Genomic DNA, 20,689 nt, shown 5'->3' on the forward strand with positions numbered 1-20,689 from the left:
AATTCATGAAGAGGCTGTAATGGAGGAGTGAGCTGCTGGGCTGGATTTAAATGATGCCACATATTTTTCATAGCACTACAAGAGGGTGATGCTTCTGGCATGTTTAGCTTTGGTGTCTGTTTTGAGGAGGTGTCTGCTGTTGGTGGGGCAGGACTGATAATCAAGTGCTCTACAGAGGCAGAAGCTTTTCCCCAGAACTGGAAGTCTGCAAGAACCTTTCCTCTACCTCCCATTGCTTCCTGACATTGTGGTAAAGGGCTGGTCCTCAGGTCTGGCACAGCACCTGGGTAGAACAAGTGGGATAGTACAATTTGTGGAAAATTTATTTAGTGACTTTCACTTGTTTGTTAGAGGGACAGAAAGCAGCTGCAATGAACAGATACTTAATTAGTACTAAGTGTCAGCTGCACTACAGTCTTAACCTACTGGGTAAGCCATTCCTGCAATAAATAAATGGGATACATCAGGGAAGGTTAGTTTGTTGTATCTTTTAGCAATGGGGAGATATGAAAGATTTTGTCATTTAGGGGCTGGAGGATTTCTTTGCGCTTAGGTCTAAGTGAACGGAAATTTTCAACACTGCAAGTGCAGCTGGATGAATAATTTGTAGTGAATAATATATCTCAAGGCTTTCACTGCATTTGGGATTGACAGAAAACACATCACTATTTTAATTATTGGGAATGATTTGCTGAAATATTCAGGAGCTATTTTTGGTTCCTGCAGACTGTGCATGAAAAAGTTAGCTATTTAAAAGCCAGACTCTTGTCGCCCCCACCCCCTCCCCTGTGCTCCTGTCTGGTCTCCTTTACCCATACAAGCTTCCCAGAGCAGGGCAGCAGGACTCCCTGCATCCTGGCTTGAGACTTAACACACAGGAACCCTTAAAAAAATATAATAAAAGTTATTGGAAGTCTTCCTACTCTTACACTCGGCAGAGGGCATGAGGGGGGTCAGGATGAGGTTGGTTTATTGGCTTCTTGAGGTGCTTGTGGAGCTGAGGGCTTTCTGTGTGACTGCGGTGGGAATCTGCAAAGTGAAGAATGGAGACTTCTGGAGAGGCAAGGAAAGCAGTACAAAAATATTATGTCTCTTCCTCTCCTTTACTTTTAACAGCTTCGAAGCAATCAAAAACTTGGGACTGGCCATCAGCAATTCAGTGTTATCTGAACATTGTATTAAAGGATGTTGGGATAATCCAGATTCCTAATGTGGGGAGCTACTGGTGTAACCAGTTTCCTGAAACTCCTGGAAACAGCTATTTGCCCTCCTGACCCTCTTCCCCTCCTCTTTCCTCCCCAAGGGTGGTACCCCACTGCTGAACTCCACCCATAGGACATGGCTTGCTGCCCACTACTGCAGGGGAGAGTTGGCTGGGGAGGGATGCAGACACTATCAAGAAAATAAGGGAGAAACAAGCTTCTTTCAGGGAGAAGGGTAGGAATAATTGAAATATAAATCTTCTCATCTGCGAAGAAAGCAAGGCAGCAATTTAAAATGGAATGGATAGGCATGAATAAAATTGTTATTTTCCTGAATAACTGAAATAGCAACCAGAAAGTGAGGAGGGAGAAGCAGGTACAGATCAGGCTGCTTTGCCTGGGCTTCTGTCAGCTGCTCTCTAAAATGCTCTGCTACCCTCTGCTGGCTTCCTGAGGATCTGTGCAATCTAATTGCTGTTCCTTGTACAGTCCCCTGCCAACTTTCTGAGCTGCATTGAGGAACCCAGATCTGCTGATGGAGGTTTATATTTTCTCTGATTCCAAAGTAGCAGTACAATAATAATGAAATAGCAGTTTTGTGGTTTTGAGTTTTTTTGTTGGATTTCTAGTTTGGGTTGTGTTGAGTTTTTTTTCCTGTTGTATGTATGCAGTCTCTCTTGGTCTACAGTTATAATCACAAAAGTAGCTTGGTTAGGATGTTCAAATGAATGACTAATAGCTTTGTAGCTTGGTTGTCTGTGCAGTGGAGCTGTTCAGAGTTTGGGAGTGACACGGGTTTTGTAGTCCTGCAGAATGCAAACCCTTGTCCTCTATTGCCTGCAGAGGACATGAGTACCAGCAGAATCAGTAACAGCCAACATCCCATGATCTCCAGGAGTTCAGAACAGGTCCTGCTCAGCCTGGTGCAGGGGCAGTGTTCAAACCTCCATCATCCTTCACTGTGCCTTTATCAGTCAGTAGCTTCTTGTTTTTTCTCTTTTCCATTTTCCCTGTTCTTTAATTGATTTTACTTTTGTGGCTTCATAGCAGAGAAGCTGTAGGTAGGGATTTAAAGGGCAGTGGTTTGACAGATTTTACAAGAAACTCCTCCCAGGTATTAATTCCTGGGTTATGGGGTCAGAGAGGCTCTTGTGATCTTTCAGTCTGACCTCCTGTGGAGTGCAAGTCACAGGACTGCCCTCAATTGACTCCTGCTTGAAGTGCAGTGCTGAATAAAGAAAATATCCCCTTTTGCTTTGAAACTTTCCAGTGACAGAAGATTCACCTTGTTAAATTGTTCCAATGCTTCAACATTAAATACTTCTGAACTTTGCTTTGTTGAGTTTCAGCTTCCAGCTTTGGGCTTTTTTTGTTGTTGTTGCTTTGTGCATTTGGGAAGCCATAGAGTTGCCAACCAGGTGGAGGTCAGGGAGGTACCTTGGTTGTAAGAAGTGAAAAGTTCTAAATTCTGGGTAGGTGTGGGGTGGGATGTGAAATCACAAACTCATCACCCAGAATAAAAAAAAGCAATACAAGGGCATGATGAGGAGTGTGTGTGCTTTTCCCCAGTGTTTGTCTGCACTGGGTATTTCTAGTGCTTACATACTTAAAACAAACACTTAAGGATGATTTATGCAGGTTTTCAAATGAAATCTTACTGCAAAAGTCTTGCAGAGGTTGACTTTAACGAGAAATTTCTTGAATTACAAAAACATTTGTTATTTTGAGTGCATTTTTTTGTAAATCAGATGTGCTGAGGTCCTTTGGGATGTAGGCTGCTACATTCAGCACAACTGCTGTTAGCTTCTTACGCTGTTCCAATTTATGATACATTTTATAAGCAGCTCCATCTATCTCACAGCTTGGCAGGGGTTTGGAGTGGAGAGCAGCCAGTGCCTTTTGTACTGGATTAGCCTGAGAGAGTATGACCACAAGCCTGGCAGGCAGCAAGCCCAGCTATAAGGCCATCTTAAAGGAAAACAGCTTTTTGTGGTTCAGGCAGAGGAAAGGGATGCAGTAGATTTGGGTTACTTCCACCACAGAATGTGCTGTGACAGCAGATGACCAAACTTATTCTGTGGCTTGACCTCCATCAAGCAAAACTTGCTGTTTTTAAAGCCACTGGAAACCCCACAGGAGATGGTGGGAAGTCAGCTGGTGTGGAGGTGTGGGACAGGCTTTTAGGTTTCAGAGTCTTGCTTCTTCTTGGCAGGGCATTGAGCCCAGCACATGGCACCAAGAGTCCTCAGTGCAAACTTGTAATAGAGCTCCTTCCATGGCCTTGTGGGCTGCTTGTGTGAGGCTCTGGGAGCTGCTTATTCCTGTCCTGCTGCAATGTCGCTGCCTGTGAAGTGGGGACAGAAATGCCAAGCTCAGCGTCTCTGCCAAGGCGGACTGTAAGGATTTGTTAACGCACACAGCTGTTGTGGGATCAGCTCTGCCGCTGATGTTCAGCACACCCAATCTATCCTCTGGCATTGATGCTTTCTAAACCAAAGAAGTGTTTTGAGCTGATGCCAGTAGTCATGGGTATGTCTTACAAGATCTTTTGCAGCCAGATGCAAACTTGTCTGGGCTGTGTTTTGGGCTGGCTGGACTCAGTCTGCTTCAAGACTGCAGGCTGTGTAATTACACAGCTGGGGTGTCTGAGCTGAAAAATCCAGCCTCCCAGCAGACCTTAGTAGCCAAGTGTGGTGCTTTGCTGACATGGTTACAAGGCTTTGGGACTGGAGACAGTTTACATCCCTCCCTCTTAGGGAAACTTGTCACTTGACAATAAAAAGAGTGTGGACACTTCTGAAAAGAAAGCATGTGCCCCAGCCTTTGAAAGCCCTGTACCCTCTTCCCAGGAAGACTAAGGGGATGGTATAGAGTATGAAACTGAGAAGGCTTCAACTGAAGTGTTTTACACTATAAAATCACTTTTCAATGTCCATCTTGATCTTGTCAGACCGCAGCTAGTTCTGGAGGAAGACAAGATGCAGACTGACAGCCTCTAAATCAGGCAGTAAGGGAGGTCACAAGGTATTTATGTGAGCACCTCTGCAGAGGGGACCCCAGACTGCTGCATTCCCCTGATGCAGCCTGTCTGTGTAGTGACAGGAGATGATTTTCCTGCAGCAAATCATGAGTATTTCAGGAAATCAGTATTTCTGGCAGTTCAGCAAGAAAGCACTTAGCAAGCTGAGGATGAGGGCATATCTGTGATCACTGGGACTTCCTGAAAGCTGTTTCTTCCCCAGCTGCCTGTATAAGAGGGCATCAATAATGGAGGTGTGAAAAAGTAGAGAAAGACAATGAATCACCCACCACTCCAAAAGGATAGGGAAAGAGACAAAGGGAGAAGAGCCCTTCAAGTCCTTAAAAAACAGTCTTTCACATCAGTTTTGGAAACAAAACTGGTAATGGTTAGGGAAGAACAATCTCATCTACAAAATTCACCAGTGGGGTTTGGCTTCTTAGTACTGAGGGGAAAAATGTACTTTGGAAGCTACATTCCTCCCTGTTTTCCAGGACACTGCACCCTTTGGCTGCAAGTGCAGCAGACAACTTTCCCAAAAAGGCACTTTGGGGATGTAGCCTACATCTCTGGAAGGAACTGAATGGGGAGCATGTCTGCTAATGAAAGCTGCAGCCAGAAATAAGAGTTCTGGAGATTGAAAACTAGGTTAAAAGCAGCCAGCAACGGAAAGCAGCTGAAGATGGAGTGGGTTAAAGAGCTCTTGAGCATTACACAGTGGATGGTTTAGCTTCTCTCCCAACTCTTGGTAATGCAGTCCTGGCAGATTGACAGGGCTTCTGGGGTGAGTTGTCACAAGATGCTTCAGCTTGTTGGTTTTTTCCCTTAGATTTTTATTTTTAGTTTAATTCTCCCACTTAACACACACTACAGTGACCCCTACTGCTGCCAGCAGTCAAGGACCCATCTCAGTACAACCATAAAACTATGGGAAAGTATTGCCTGTAGTTTTGAAACAACATAGTATCATTTATAACCCTTAAATATGCAGAAAGTCTGTTGCTAAACTATGCACCACCAAAGAGCAAAGCTTCTGTAAACCCATAAATGATGCTTAGATTATGGATACAGTGTTTGTGTAAAGAATAAGAATCAGCAAAGCCTTCAGAATAAACCTATTCTCCCTTTTCCAAAAAAGACTGGGGAGGAGTGCTGACCAGTTGGGCCTCCCACGTGGCAAAACTGCTGTACTGCAGCACATGCAAAAACAGCATCTTTATGTTCCTGCTTGGTCCCAGCCACCAGGAATCTCCTATTTTTCAAGAGCAGTTGTGGGGTAGGAAAATCCTGACAGAAATAAGAATATGAAAGGATGTTCAAAGCTACTGCTCTTAGGAAAGTGGATGGCAGCTGCTCCATCTTCTGTAATGCCTTGTGATGTGTTAACAGAAGAGCATCATTCTGGTCTGCACAGTATTTAATGTCTGTGTTAACTGCCCTGACCCTGGGCTGAACCATCACCTTCACATCTGAGCTCTCTTTTCAGCAGGATTTTTCTGGTGTGTAAAATCTTAGCAGGAGCATTAGATCTTAACAGGACTTACAAATGAGATAGTGAGGAAATATAAAACTTGTAGCATGGAGTAAAAGGAAGTTTGAAAAGTTAGAATATTATATGTAAATAGCAGGGTCTCGGTGAAGTGCAGTGCAAACACAGCTGCTGTGTGGCATGATGGCCAAGTGCCCATTTCCATCAATCCTAGTTGGTGTAAACACCCATAGGAAAAATGATAATTGGCCTCAGCAGGCGTCTTCCATGAAACCTTCCTTGATGAGAGTGCCACTGTGGAAGAAAAAATTATGGAGTACCAGAGACATGGCCCAACAGTTTCTACAAGGTGAGTACCTAACTGTTAAAGCAAGATGTGGAAGATCAGAACAATACTTTAAAATGAGATTATCCAAGCACTTCTGCCTGCATCCCTGACAGACCAGTGCAGGCTTTCCCCTGTGAGCTGCCCCCCAGGAATTGCTTTGTTCCAGTTTTAGCTGCTCAGACTATGCCATAGGCTGGAGTAGATGTTAGCTCTGAGGTTGTACCTGATTGTTGATTTACTTTGTGTTAATGTAGCCCATTTCCAGATGCTTGCCCCAATGGTGTACAAATAAAGCTGTTGTCTGTTCTATCTCATCAAAAGCACTGCAAGTTTTACCTGGAGACTGGGGCTGCCAGGTGTTCTGTGCTCATTGAGACCTGACCCCACTTCTGGGCTGGATAAATGGGCAAAGAGACAGTTCAGGTGCCCTGCCTGACCCCAGGGGAGCTCTGCCAAGTGGCCAAGCACCAGGAGGGATCCCTGGCTCTCCCCGTGAGTGATGCCCGCTCCTCTGCATCGACAGTCTGACCCGTGGCCATGCTATGTCCAGTGCACATCCATGGGCACTGGCAGCAATGCTCTTCTCCCCAGCTGCCAGATTTAGTGATGCCTCGGGCCTGGGGAAAGGCAGCTGAGTTACTGCAGCTGTGTGGGGACCCAGAAGTCCTACTTAGGCACTCTTTCAGAAGTTATCTTTGACCATCTGTCCTCTGAGAACATCATCCTGAGATGGATCCTTCTGCTTCTGCCTGCTTGCCTCTGTGTAGCTGGCTGTTGACATTAACCACCTTGGACATTTGTGGCCTTGCCTGACAGCTCTTGCTGCGCCCAGGGTGGTGACTGAGAGAGCAGCTGAGGAGCAAGGCTTTTCTGAGCCCTGCCTTGCTCTCACTTGCTATCACTGCCATTCTGGGACCGTAGTGTATAAAAATGGGGAGCATTCTTGATATCAGACTCTCCTCCTTCTGCAACACTGCACACTGTGCCATACAGCTCTGCAGAGCTGAGCCAGAGTGCTTTAGTGCACTGCTGAGTGGTGCTGGATTCCTTATGGCTTCATTATGGCTTGACACTGAGCACTGGGGAATGAAAAATAGATGATGAGGCCGTGACACTTGCTGTAACTCAGCAGGGAAAAAGAAAAGACACCACCTTGGGAACCTGCCTTCCCATTCCTCACAGCTTCCAGTGTCGTGTGCTGCCTCACAGAGTGCCTGGCACTGACCTTGGGAACTCTGAGGCTCTGCTGTCATGAAAAGCAAATAGCTAAACTGTGCTTTACAACAAGCTGCTCCTGTGAGGCTTAAGCAAGGACAAGTTGAGGCTGTGACAGAGGGAAGCAGCAGGAGGTCCACAGAGTTGGGTCTGTTTTTTCTCAGAAAGAAGCCATTGCTTTCCTTTCCCTTGTGCAGAACCTCCAATCCTGACCCAAGGACCTTCTGGAGAGAGGCAGTGATTGCTCTATAGCAGGAAAATGTTGAGCTGTCATTCCCTGCTTCTGAGTCATCCTGCTAAATCTGTGCACAGCAGCTGGCTGAGAAGGGGAGTGGGAGATGGAAAATCCCCTTTGGGATCAGGATAACAGTCAAGGAACCAAAGTGGAGGAGAAAAAATAAGTCAAACCTCTGAGTGTAGGGATTTGAATGTGGGGCTGGTGTTCAAGATATCTAGATAGAGCAAATGGAGTCCTCACTGCTGGGATGTAACATCTAAGGAGGGTTTATGTGAACCTGAATGCTGCATAGTTGAGGTTGCCTCTGTGTTGGAGCTTTAAGCAAATGCCAGCTGAAAGGAAATAATTTTGTCAGTGGTCTGAGGATGTGGATGCATGACACATGAGAACTGGCTCAGAACAGCTGTGCTTTAATTGGACATTTTTCCCCATTGTAACTACTGTTTCACTGCTGAGTTGCGGGATGCAGCTTTTTGGGAATGGAAAGTGATGGCTGTGGTTCCACTCACTTGTGAGCCCCCTGTAGCAGGTAGGATTGTTTGTGCAGGGAGAGAAATGGTGTGTGGAGCTAAGGCAGCACTGGGGACATGGGGTGACTCAAGCCTGCAGTTGTGGTTTTTGATTCTGCAGAGGATTTCTCATTTGAGGGAAATTGCCAAAATTTATTGCTGCCATTGGGTGACATTTGTTTAGATAATGTCTGTGACTGTCCCAAATGCAAACAGGCAGAGGGCTAATGCAGGTCTGGCTAGAGGTCAAGCATGTCCTGTAGCAGAGCCAGTGCAGTGGCTCTGCCAGCAGCCTGGCACACAGCACACTATGGTGACTTTTCTCAAGTAGCTGGAAAAGGCATCCTGGCTACATGCCATTCACAAGCTAAGGTGAGAATTAGAAAAGGTGTGTTTTAGTGACTCATAAATAGCTTAGCACATGCTGACAGAGCAGCAGCTCAGCTTTAGAATTTCAGTTTTGCATACCTAAAGTGTCTGTTAGGAAAAAAAATAAATATATCAGCGCCTGAAATGTATGGGCTAAATTCAGACCTCTTGGAGCAGTATCAGTTATAGCAGATCAGAAACTGGCCCCATCTCTCTAACATTATTGGAAAATCCTCTGCACCCAGCCCTAAACCTCTTAGGGTCTCCTCTAATCCTTCCTCAGTCCATCCTGTGGTTGCAGTTACAGCTTTAGCTTGTGCTGAGTTGCATTTTTTGCTGTGCCAGGTCCATCACATGTGCTGTGTGTAGTGTGGTCCAGGTTTTAAACTCTGCCTGTGGGAAGTAGATAGTCATTGCAATGCTTGACCTTCAAGGCCTCTGGTAGTGCCTGATAAAGAAATGCCTGGCTGATTTATCTGCTCACACACAGAAGCATTTTCCTCCTGTATTTTTCTCTTCTTTGAAATTCCACCCATTGGTCATCCATCTTTTGTGATTTCCTCTTTCTTGCTGTTCTCCATAGCAATAATCACATAATAGCACTCATCTTTGACTTGAACACTTCTTGTTCCTCCCTGATTTGCCAGAATATATATGTTTTGCAATGGGATTTGCTAGAATCTTTGTTCCATCTTAAGTGAAATATCTTCAGCTGCTGAGGAAAGTAGGATTTTTTATGTTCTTAAAGGGGAGGAGAGTTCTCCAGAGGTTGATAAGCAGTCTGTGGGCTGGCACTGCTGTGTTTTCAGCAAAAGCAGGATAAGGCCATTACTCAGTATGTCACATGTCAGCAATGATTCCTGTCCCTGGGAGCCAGCCATGTTACCTGTCACTGGTGTGCTTATTGCAAACTGGTGTTGCTAACTTTTAGAAGATTTGGGGCCTTTCTTAAATCCCTGAGCCATTATGTAAGAATGGTAACTTGGCATATTTAGATTTCCTCGTTCTAATGGCTGCAGAGAAAAGCTAACAACAGAAACCTTAAAAGATGCTGGACCATGAGTCAAATGCAAAAAGGAACCCAAAATATGTTACTTAGGTTTGGGTTTTCTCTTACAGCAGAGGGTGGAGAAAGTGATTCTTTCTGCCTTGTAGCTGGCAGGGTCTGAGCCTGGTCATAGCAACTGTCTCCACCATTTGTCCTGAAACTATGAACAGCAAAAAATCATCTCTGTCCCATGAAGCTGGTGTGTGGATATGCATGTGCAGGGGGCTGCAGAGCAGTGGGGGACTTGTGGCCTAATGGGGAACAAGTCAAGTTCATCTCTGTTCACACCGCTGTCAGACAAACACTCCTGGTATTCCTCAGTTGTCTGTGATTGAGAATCTTGCAGAAATGTTTTATTTTGATGAGGTCAAAGCCTTTAATTGCAATTTTATTTTCATAATACTGCTAAAATACTTTAGCAAAGTTGAGATACTTCAGAAAAATGTAATTTTATGGAAAATAATATGTTAAATTATTTTTTTTACAACTGCCCCAAAGTAATAGTGTGCTCTGAGAGAGAGAGACAGGTTTTGGTGTTGTTTTTTTTTTTTTGGTTTTTTTTTTTGTTTTGTTTTGTTTTTTGTTTTTTTTTTTTGTTAGCTCTCTTGCATTCTGGTGAGGACTAAATGACATAGGTCTCAGAAAAGGAAATTTTCCAGACAAAAAGTCTTAAGTTCACCTGGAAAAAATGTACCCAGTAGGAAGTCCTGTCCTAACAATCCAGGATTTCAAAGGTGGCTCTTACAAAGGTCTTGTAAATCCCATCCTCAAATCTCTTGAAACATTAATTTTCCTTTACCTACATAGATCCTTTATAACTGCACTGTAATATTATTATTTAATATCTAGCTTTTGTCATTTTCTTCCTTTCAGAGCCAGCAGGGACAAGTCTGTGTGTAGGTCTGATAAAGAACCTTAGCTGTGCTATACTGCAGGCACTGGGAATTGCATGTTCCAGAATAGTGGTCTTTCCAGAGAAATCTCTTTCAAAGGTGTCTCTGTGCACTCTTCAGCCGTGGTGGTCACTTAATGAGTGAGGGTCTGAACTGTGGTGTCCTGATAGTGGCTTTTCTGACATTGGAGCAGCTGTGAATTGGAGCAGAAAGTGTTTCTTGTACCATCATTCCCAAGGCAGGCAGGCAAGTACTTGCTTGTCTTGATGAGGCTGTGCCACATGTGTTGTATTAGCATGCCAGAATAAATACACTTCAGGTCTAGACAACAGCAAAAGGCTCTGTAAGTGTCACTGGAAGTAGGCAGATGGGGAGGCTCGTGCTTCCACAGATGCTGCTCCCAACCTCAGATGCCCTCTGGAACATTAGGAGTGAGTTTGCTGGAGGGAAAGGGGAGATGGCTTTTTGCGTGGTTGGTCCATTGTACTTTTACCCTCAGAAAATCCCCTTTATTAAGCCTGACAATTTTTCCCTGTGAGGTGGATGGATTGGTTGCACTCCTAGATGAGGAAAGCAGACTGACAGTTGTTCATGTTGCAGGCAGGAAACTGGAGGGAAAGCCTAGAGCACATCCTGAATTTGGAAGCTGCACCTATCCCAGCTCTGGCTTTGCCTTGGCGGTTGCCTGCTGAAAGCAGAGGAGCCAAGGGGCTGTCGGTGGGCACAGCCCAGGAGCTCTGCTGGGCAGCACAGCCCAGGAGCTCTGCTGGCCAGCAGGCTGGCTTGCTGCCCACCTCCAAACCCTGGCTCAGCTGTGATCTGCTGCCCTCAAAACTTGGGTCATGCCTCGGGCAAAGCCATCATTACCTACTGTGGATTAATAGCCTCAATTACTGGAGCCCTGTGGGTCAGATCTTCCCCGTGCTGGCTGCATTACAGCCCTTTAATCTGCTTTCCTCTCTCATAACCTCTGAGCCTGGAGGGATCGGCAGGCGAGGGAGATCTTCTGCCTTCCAGCGTGTTTTCCCTTGGAAGGGCTGCAGATGTGGAGCAGCAGCCACAGCTGGCAGGGGACTTGAACCCAACAAAGAGGTGCACCTAGAAGGTGCTTCTGCAGCTCTAGCGTTCAAAGGACAAACATGGCAACATCTGGAGGTCTGCCATGAACTGCATCTGCAAAAAATCACAGCAGCCATCCTGTGGGGGACTGGCAGTCAGGTTTGGTCATCTAGGTAAGGGGCTGCATGTCTCCTGGGGGAGGGACATCCCCCCAAATTCCTTAATGTTCTTTGAGCAACTGGGTAAAGGTGAGGCACAAGTCTGGATTTCTAAGATGCCTCCTCACTGGGTGTTTCCCTAAAAGAAAAAAGAGCAGGTCTCTTCAATGGGGAACTTACCAGTGAAGAGGGACTGAGCTGTGCAGTACTGGATGTGCTCTTAAATGATCTTGAAGAGTGAAGGGATGAAGAAGAGACAAAATCTTTGGAGTAAGAGAAACAGAAGTGGACATAAAAGAGCTGCAGAAGGAGCATCTGATATGGAGCATCTGCTGAACCAACAACTATAAACTGGGGAGGAGTGCAGGGTAATGCACCCATTGATGAAACCCAAATATATGGGGGAGTGGTGTATATAAATATATATATTGTGGTAAGTGTAAGGGGTGCTACTGGGGTCCATTTCCTCACTGGAAAAAGACCACAGATAAAGTGAATCTCTCTAGAAGTGCTACCTCAGCAGATGCAAGCAGAAAATATTGGAAAAGGTACAGAAAGTAAATAGGATCTATCATCCTGCTGTTCTAGAAATCCCTGGAGCACTTGCACCTTGAGTACTGTGTGCAGCTCCAGTTATCCTATCTCAGAAAAGATGTGATAGAACTAGAAAGGCACAGGAAACAGTGACAAGGTCAGTGGAGTGTGAAAAGTAGCTGCTCTCAGGCAATGATGGAACAGATTAGGCATTTTCACGTGCCTTCAGAAATTAAACAATTGAGGAAGGAAATAGACAGAGGTGTATAAAACCATGACTATTATGGAGGACATAAAAGTACTATTTCACAATATAATCTTATAATGCTCACCTTATAACTTAAGGTGAGCATTAAATGATTAAATGGAGCTATTGAGAAGGAGTTTTGAACTAATAAAAGCTTTTTCCTGCCATATGATTAACCTGTAGAACTCCTTGCCAAAAGATAGTTAGGAGGCCAATGGTATTACTGGTTTCCAAAAATAGGTATAAAAAGTAGCTGGGGAGAAATCCATCAAGAGTTCTTAAACACATTGTGAGACATCCTGTAGTTGAGGGCATCTGCTGGGCAGTGGAAGTGGATGGAACAGTGTCTGGCTGCCTCTTTTTCCAGAGGATCTGTTCTGTGCTGCTTATACTACTGCCAAAATGTTTGGAGATGCTCTAGAAGTTCAGGTTCTGAGGAATTGTCACTGTGCTGAAAAATATTCAGAATAACCACTTCTCCCTAATTCAGACTGGAGACATTTAATACACAAAGCCTTCTTTACATGTAATATTAGATTTTTTCTTAAAGTCAGGAAATTCAGCTCCTGAGTGCTCATTACTATAAGCTTTTTATATGTCTCAGGATAAACCTATTAAATTATCAAGGCTATGGGACATATTTTCTTTTGCTCCAGAACCTGCTTTGGTGAGCTCAGAAGGGGCTGAGATTTTACCAAGTCAGTCTCTCCAGGAGGACCTGGAGTTGGTGGTTTCTGCTCACTCTTGTTCAGAAAAGCAACAAAGAAATTATTCTTTCTTGTCTGATGTACAAACTCAAACTCTGTCTTTTTTTTTTTTTTTTTTTTGTCTCCTATTTGCTCTCAGAAGGTGTGTGGTATATTTTATTCATGGTAGAGTTTTCAGAAGAATCTTTTCCTTAGTTCAGCTTTATACTGATCAGGGAGAGGCTCATTCCCTACTTGTACACAAATTTATTGTGTGATCTTCAGCAAACCTCTCAACTTTGTGCTGCAGTTCCCACTGTCTCTGGTGTGATTGTGCCATGCTTTGGTGGAGCTGGGTACAGTAGGAGCTGTATGTGGCTGGTATGTCCCTTGCCAGCTTCATCAAGAGGAAAAGGGTAAGCAGAAATATCCAGAGCACAATGGTGACAGTGGTTTGCACTAAAAAGGGCTTGGCCCGTTTTGGTAGATTTTATTCTTGCAAGGAGAGGTGTTGTGGAGTGGTTCTCTGCCAGCACTGAAGAATATGAAGTCACTGGTCACATATCGACCCATGGAGTGAGCTTGGAGAAATGAGCACCGAGTGCAAGGAGTTCTGTAAATTTACAAGAGGGAGGGACAAGGTGCAAGCTCTGCGTCAGCACCAGCTTGGACAAAGCTCTTAAGGTTAATGGGCCCTTTCTCATCATATCCGCCTGTGTTTGGCCAGAAAATACAAGGGCAGAGACTTGCAACAAAACCCAAACCAACCAACCAGAAATAATGCACCTGCACAAGCTGCTTGTCTGTGTACCCATCACAGTGTTCAAAGAACTACCACTCAGCATGGGTGAAAACAGAACAGCATAGACCCAGCACCCTGAAAGATTATTACTGCCTTTGTATGAACACAAGGAAATTAGCTTTCCTGGCTAGTCTCTTCTTGGAGCTTTTGTAGATTTTCTTTCTTTTTTGGCTTTTGTTACAGGTGAACTCATACACATTATGCTATTTTAATACCTAGCAAAGAGCCTTGTCGACTAAATCACCTTATTTTTCTCTGATCAGAGTGCAGTACATTCCTCTTTTTAGCAGAAGGTATTAATTTAAGTTCCATAATCCTAAACATATTCTCATTTCTATTCAGTGCTTCAGAAGGCCAATGGCATTTTAATTTAATAAGGGAGAAACACACATGACATTGTGTTCCCTGTAAATGTCTTCTGACCTCAGTGAGGCTTTCACAGCTTTCTTTGTGTTCCAGCAAATGAAATCCCTGCTTTTATTCAATCATGCTATCATTTCTAAAACCTGTGTTCTACCAGTGGCTAAAAATCTAAATATCTCTAGCATTTTCACAGTAACTTTTGACATGTTATTTGCTTTATTATTTAGTAGTGTGAGCTCATCAGAGGAGCCATAGTGAGATTTATGCACTGTGTCCCACTGAAGTATTGTTTGGGTACATGCTGTCTCTCTGCACTGAAATAAATTTTATTTTGGTTTACCTTGTTTTCAGATTAAAATGAGTTAACACATCTAGCAATATCTCAATTTATGTCAACTCCATTTATCCTTTCAAATTCTTTAAGCTTTGTATACTGGGCTAAGATTTACCTAATTGGGTACATTATATTACTGAGTATTTTGTGTCATGTAAACAGTTGAGTCATATGCATCACAGTTCTTCCTTTACCATCTTTATGCTTCCATTTTGCTGTCTAAACTTCCTTAAACATACTCAGTTTGAAAGAGCACGTGCTTGTTGCAGTCCTTATGGCCCTTCTTTGGAAATGTCAGGTAATATTCATTCTTTTCATTGGTTTGAGTCTGCCCCCTTTTCCTCTAATGTGACTCAGCAACTGACCCCATAGTGTGCTGGATAATCAGACTTGCCTGCAAGCTGATGGAAACTCCCCAAAGAAATGGAATTTATTAGTGGTTTTTATTTTGAGTAGATTTTCTAGGAACAGCTGTGTTTAATGAACAGAGGTCTCAAAATTCAGCTACCTGTTGCATTTTCACTTTTTATTCTAACAAACATCTGTATCAGATCCAAGACACTTGCTCTTGCATGTTCATGGGATAAATCTGTCCATTCCCATGCTAGCTTGACACGTTTAACATCTAAGTGCAACTCTTCCCTCTTACCTAGTGCTGAACTTCAGTCCTGGCATCTCTAAATGAGAGCCCCTCATTTACAGCTCCATGTTGGCTGCTAAGCAAGGAGGGCACCTTGACTTTGGATCTCACTGTACTGCCCTTCATCAGCCAGACCCAGAATTGTTCTCATCTCAAACATGCTGCTGAAGCATTTGCAGAAAGAGGACTATTATTTTTTTGTGCTATTACTGAAGTAGTGGAGAACCACCAGTTCTGTTTTAAGGCTTCACTGTGCACAGGCCTTGTTCCAGCAGGGCTGTAGGCTTGCCCTCTGGTGATCAGGTGTAGCAGAGGACTGAAGGACAACTCTGGGAGAAGGGGAGAGGTAACTGCTCTAGTCTCTGTTTGATATGTGCCCTGACATGGCACCGTAGCCTTTCATTGATTGATTGATGGCTGGGGAGCAGGGATTTCTGAGGAGTGTGATGGAGCAGCAATCCTGGGTAACTGGGGACATAGAGAAGGGCAGTTTCATTAAGCTTTTTGCTATGACTTGGTGCATATGCAAGGTCCTGTCCAAAATAGCTGATAAATTAAGACAGAGTGAGGATTTTTCAGCCTAAGTCACATCAGACAATAAAAACTGAATTTAGCATGAATCCCAGGGATGTTAGTAATATCTTCCATCCTTATAACAGTCCTGACTGTATGCTACTGGTTTTGCTCCTAGCTAAGTGCTGTTCTTCAGCATATGAAGTAGAGTTGACTGGAAAATAAGAGCTACCATTTCATGAAATGTTTAGCATTTTAACTGTTTTTTTTTCTCCTTTTCTATTCAAGAGTAAAACTAAAACTGTGGAATATTTATTGAGAGCATGAAAGACTCCAGATGCTCTCAAAAATATTAATTTTGCCACACATGCTTGATAGATTCTCACACCTAAACAGCATTTCTTTTGTTATGCCTGGTTTATGTGCCACAGTATTCTGATCTAGATGGTAACACTCTTTCATCCCATTGAAGTGCTGGCCAGAAGCTTGTTACATCCTGGAGTGCAGTCTCTAGAAAAATATCCATCTCTTGAGCTGGTCACAGACACCTGGTCACTTCTTCCAGATATTAAGAGAAACAAAAGCAGAGAAGGCTTTGAAAGGTGGTGTGTGAGTAGGGAACCCTGCTTGAGCACAAGGTAATTCAGCTAAAAACTCACCCTTGTGCTGGGTTCCTATTTGTCCCTGGAGGGCGTTGCTTTTTAGTGCACTATTACTCAGGTGAAAGAGTTCTTTTGAACAGCTTTTGTATACGACAGTACTGTTTTGTTGAAGGAGTTTTTCTGTGCTGCTGTGCTTTCTAGCCTTGTGTTGTGGGTTTTGTGTAATTTCATGAATTGGAGACAGTTCTAGTTAGTTTCCCTTACCATCCTTGCATGTGAAATATGTGTCCTACCTTTCTCAGTGAAGCGCCAACACTGTAACAGAGATAGTTTAAAAGCAGGTAAAAAATAAGGTACTTTTAGTTTCAACGGAGCGCCCTTTGCAGGAAGCCGGTGCCTGGGGTAGGTGGAAAGACGGAGGCTCCCTCGTTTCCAGCGTGCTCGTCAAGGAGCACCTGGTGATTTAAGACCAGAGGGGTCTCTTCTTGCCGGCCGCGCTGGGGCCCCGCGGTTCCAGCCCCGGGGGCTGCAGGGCCGCGCTCGCTGCCCCCCACGCGGCGCCTTCTGCCGCCGGGCACCCGCGGGCACCGGCCCTGCCGGGCCCGCACGGCGGCCACCATGGGGCGGGCGGCAGGGCTGTCTCCTCCCTCCATCCCTTCCTCCCTGCCCGCCGCGACTCGCAGAACGGGGCCGGGCCGCGGTGGCGGGGGGAAGCGGCAGAGCCGCGCCGGAGGAGCGGAGGGTCCCGGCGGCGCGGCCCGGCGCGGCCCGGCCCGGCGGGGGCTGTGCCGGCAGGGGGCAGGGCTGGGAGCCGGCCGCGCGTGTTTCTAGGGCTTGACGTCCTTCCAGCCAGCCCGCCCCGCTCCCCGGCACGGCCGGCCCTCCGCCGGCGGACAAGTCCCGAGAAGTGGCGGCGGGGTCCCCCTGCCTGCCCCGGGATGGGCCGGGAAGTTTGGCGGCGCGGGGGCCCGGCGCCCCGCCGCTGAGAGCCGGCCGCTCCGGGCCGGTCCCTTTTCCGAGGAGCGGGAGGGCGCCACAAAGTGAAATCCATGAGGATTCTCGGGCTTCTCCTGGAGAAAGGCTCGCATATGCTGCAGTGTCTCTGTGGAAGGCGCCTGAGATCCAGCCACAGCCCAGGTGGGGAGCGCGCGTCCTTGTCCCCCGCCCTCGCTGCCCGCCCGCCGCCGCTCGGCCGGGCTGGCCCCGTTCCCTCGCCCGCCGGGCCGGGCCGGGCCGGGCGCTGTCCGCGGTGCTGACCCCGCCGCGCATCCCGGGACCGAGCGCCCCTCGCTCGGCATCCCCACAGCCGGCTCCCCTCCGCCCCCAGCATCCCCACCCAGCCCGGCCCGCTCTGCCCGAGGCCTGGCCCCCACCCCACCCCGTGCTTGATCCTGCCTGGAGCCCCCACCCACACTGAACCCCACGTGTGTCCTTTGTCCTCACAGAGATTCCTACCTCACACATGGCCCTCTTTATTGTATCCCACCTGCAGCCCACTCAGGACATTTTTATTCATATGGGACCCGTGTATTTCTCATCCCACCTGGAACTCCCAACTGTGCCTTCTGTTATCACCTGGCCATTATGGGGATAGCCTTCCCCAGAGTGCTGGCCTCTCTGTGAGAGCTTTCTATACTTTGTGCTTCTGGTAGTAGTAATGTCGCAGTCATTTTGTGCTGAAGGGTGCTGAATGAGTTTTTGAATGGCAGTGTACTTAGAAGCAAAGAGAAATCCCTGCCTGCTCCTGATGGGGTGCCTGAGGATACTCCCAACTCCTCTCTCAGCTCCTACCCTGTTGGGGAGAGCATTTCACTAGGATGGGAAAAAGTGCAGTGGGGTGAATTTCTGAACAATATTGGTGATCCTAAACACTTCTCCTGAGTTCTTCTTGAAGAGGGGAATAAGTGCACGAGTGCCTTGGTTTGGTGTGGTAGTACCTCTGAGTTTTAGAACGATCTTGTTGAAACTTTTAAAGTGGTATTTCTACAATTTCTTCTGTGCTACACGTTTCTTCCATGAATCAGAATTCTCTCTCTAGAACACTGGATAAATGTCTATGGAATGAAATCCTGTTTTATTGTTCTTATTAATATCTGTACAAGCTACTAATTGGATGCTTATGAGCGTGTCTTTTAGAGTATTTCTTCCTAATGCTTGTGTTGGGTTTTTTTGTGAGATCTTGGTCCTAGAAGAGAAAAATACCCATGCCTCCAGTGCAAATGGTGTTCTCTTGAAGAGAAAGGCTGTTCTTAGGGGAACACTGTTGCTGAGGTAGCCTGGATTCCCTTATGGCCTTGCTAAGGAAAAGCTGTTAATGGTTATAGCCACCCATTTATGCCTCAATAGCCTCTTCCCTCCAATGACACTCTTGTGTGCAAGTTGCTGTCTGTGACAACCTCATGGCTACAGAGGAATCTTTGGGAGAGAATGCTGGACTCCCTTCAAAGACTGTTCTGCCCTGCTTTGAAGAACAATATGATAAATAAATAGAATAAATTGTGATTGCATGTGGAAGCAGTACAGACACTGGTCTCTTTTCAGTGAAAAGCTATAATGGAGTTTTCATCATAGTGCTATGTGTGAATGTCTGGTTTGTGTCTTTTGGAAGAGCAGTAAAGAAAACAATGAGCTACTGGTAAAAGTGGGGTGTACTCAGGCCACGGGGGATGCTAGGCTGTAACTTTAGTGAACTAGATAGTTTGCTATCTAGTATAAGATACTATACTTACTATATATATAATAAACTATAGTATCCTACTAGTTTCCTGGCTGAGTTGGTTTGCCTTTACAGGTGGATCCTGTGCTGGAGTGTGCTTGATGCATATGTGGTGCCTGAGTCTTTTCTTACAACCGCTGTTCTGAGGAATGGTATTGACTTTGCATAGTCCTTGTATTTTATGATGTTGTGCTGTAAGGAGACAGTCTATGGGAATGATCTCCAACTGAGTTTATTTTCCAGGTACTAACCCCACATCACCCTGAGCCTGACCACTCCAGATGGGGTCTGTTGCTTTGAATCAGCATGCTAAAATCCATTCCCTCTTTTTGGCTGTGTTTTTTCATTTTCTGTTAAGGTTTGGGTTTATGTTCTTGAAAAATGCGCAGTAAAATGAAAGCTTACACGTATAAAAGGGTCACTGTGGGGTGGGCCTGCTGGAGGATAAATCTCCTTGCTAACTTCTTCATAAGCTGAGCATGCCCCAAGAGACAGGTGTATACTTTGGCAACAACCCTAAAGGCGTAGTGCTGTGCCCAGCATGGCTCTGTGGGGCCAAGCCAGTCAGAGATGTAAACCAGCAGAATGATTATAGAATTATGGGAGTGGAAGGACTGAGGAAACATCGACTACAGCAGTGGTGGCACAGAATGTTGTGAGCTACTTATGTGTCCTTGATCCTCTGATCTGAAGTTATTCTGACAGGTTGACCAAACCTTTTGCCTTCCTCATATCTATGTTTTCTTTAACGCAAACAACTCATAAGCATGTAAGCACACATTTAAAGCCAGATTCATATTTGTGTGTTGTGCTGACTCAGAGCCTTAGATCACTCCTGATTCTGACAAAAGCTAATACAGTCTTCAAAGAGAAACAGTGAAATATTGAAGGTAGTTGTATAGTACTGTACAGCTCTATTGTGATGTTAGCAAAAATATTAGCAATATTTTTTTATTGTTATGCAAAGACCTCTCACCTCTTTCCTTTATCTAACTCTAGTCTGTTGTTTCCTTATTCTCCACTTCCGAGGTGTACAGACCTTGCCTTAGCAACAGGCTGTGGTTTTTGGAACAGCACCTTGCAAAATGGGGCTTAATGGGTCTCCAAGCCAGCACAAAAGTGCAAGTAATTCATAACAATGCAGAGTAAGAGATTTAGCCTCTTCCTGTGTGAATTTCTTTACAAGTATTTTAGCACAGCAACATCCTGTATAATCTTTCAGGTGCTTCACTTGTTATCTTAGTTTCAGAGTTTGCAAGCTGACTGATAGTATTGCACACGCAGAGATATTTCCTGATGTGATGGTACAACCACAGTTAATTTTAAGTGTTTTTTTCTTTAATTATTTTCTCTGCTAACACTCTTTTCCCCTTTGCTTAGGAGATGTGGTTTGCCATCCAGATTTCTATTTTTGCTTTTGGCTTCCTACCCAAAATTATGAAATAGATAGCTACTACACTGTTAAGTTCAAGATAAAAATTAAATAATGTAGCTGTGAAAAACTATTTTGGGTGACCTGTACCAGGTTTGCAGCTGCTTTGATGTAAAAGGCCCTGTACCCATAGACTGCATAGTAGAAGCATGGAGATTTCTGCTAGTGAGTGTGTTTTAGTCTTCTTCCATAAGGATTTCTTACTTGGCTCTATGAGTGTTCTGTCTCATGCCTGTCCTCCCCTTGGCTCCTGTGCAGATTCTCCTGTGGGATGCACCATTGCTAAAACCACA

At 45.2% G+C, this 20,689-nt stretch overlaps 1 protein-coding gene across 2 annotated transcripts in view; it reads left to right on the forward strand.

Moving 5' to 3' along the window:
• The window catches only part of FGF12 (fibroblast growth factor 12), a 216,112-nt gene that overhangs the window by 61,542 nt on the left and 133,881 nt on the right, over window positions 1-20,689 (forward strand). The window contains exon 1 of one of the 2 annotated variants that reach the window (XM_021536857.3): window positions 17,283-17,385. The exons of the other annotated variant lie outside the window; for it this stretch is intronic. Coding sequence (XP_021392532.1) covers window positions 17,298-17,385 — 88 coding nt within the window. The 5' untranslated portion in view covers window positions 17,283-17,297. Of the gene's footprint in view, window positions 1-17,282; window positions 17,386-20,689 lie in introns of those variants that run through there. 2 annotated transcript variants of the gene reach the window in all.

Source organism: Lonchura striata, chromosome 10, assembly GCF_046129695.1.
Source record: "Lonchura striata isolate bLonStr1 chromosome 10, bLonStr1.mat, whole genome shotgun sequence".
Classification (NCBI taxonomy): Eukaryota; Metazoa; Chordata; class Aves; order Passeriformes; family Estrildidae; genus Lonchura; species Lonchura striata.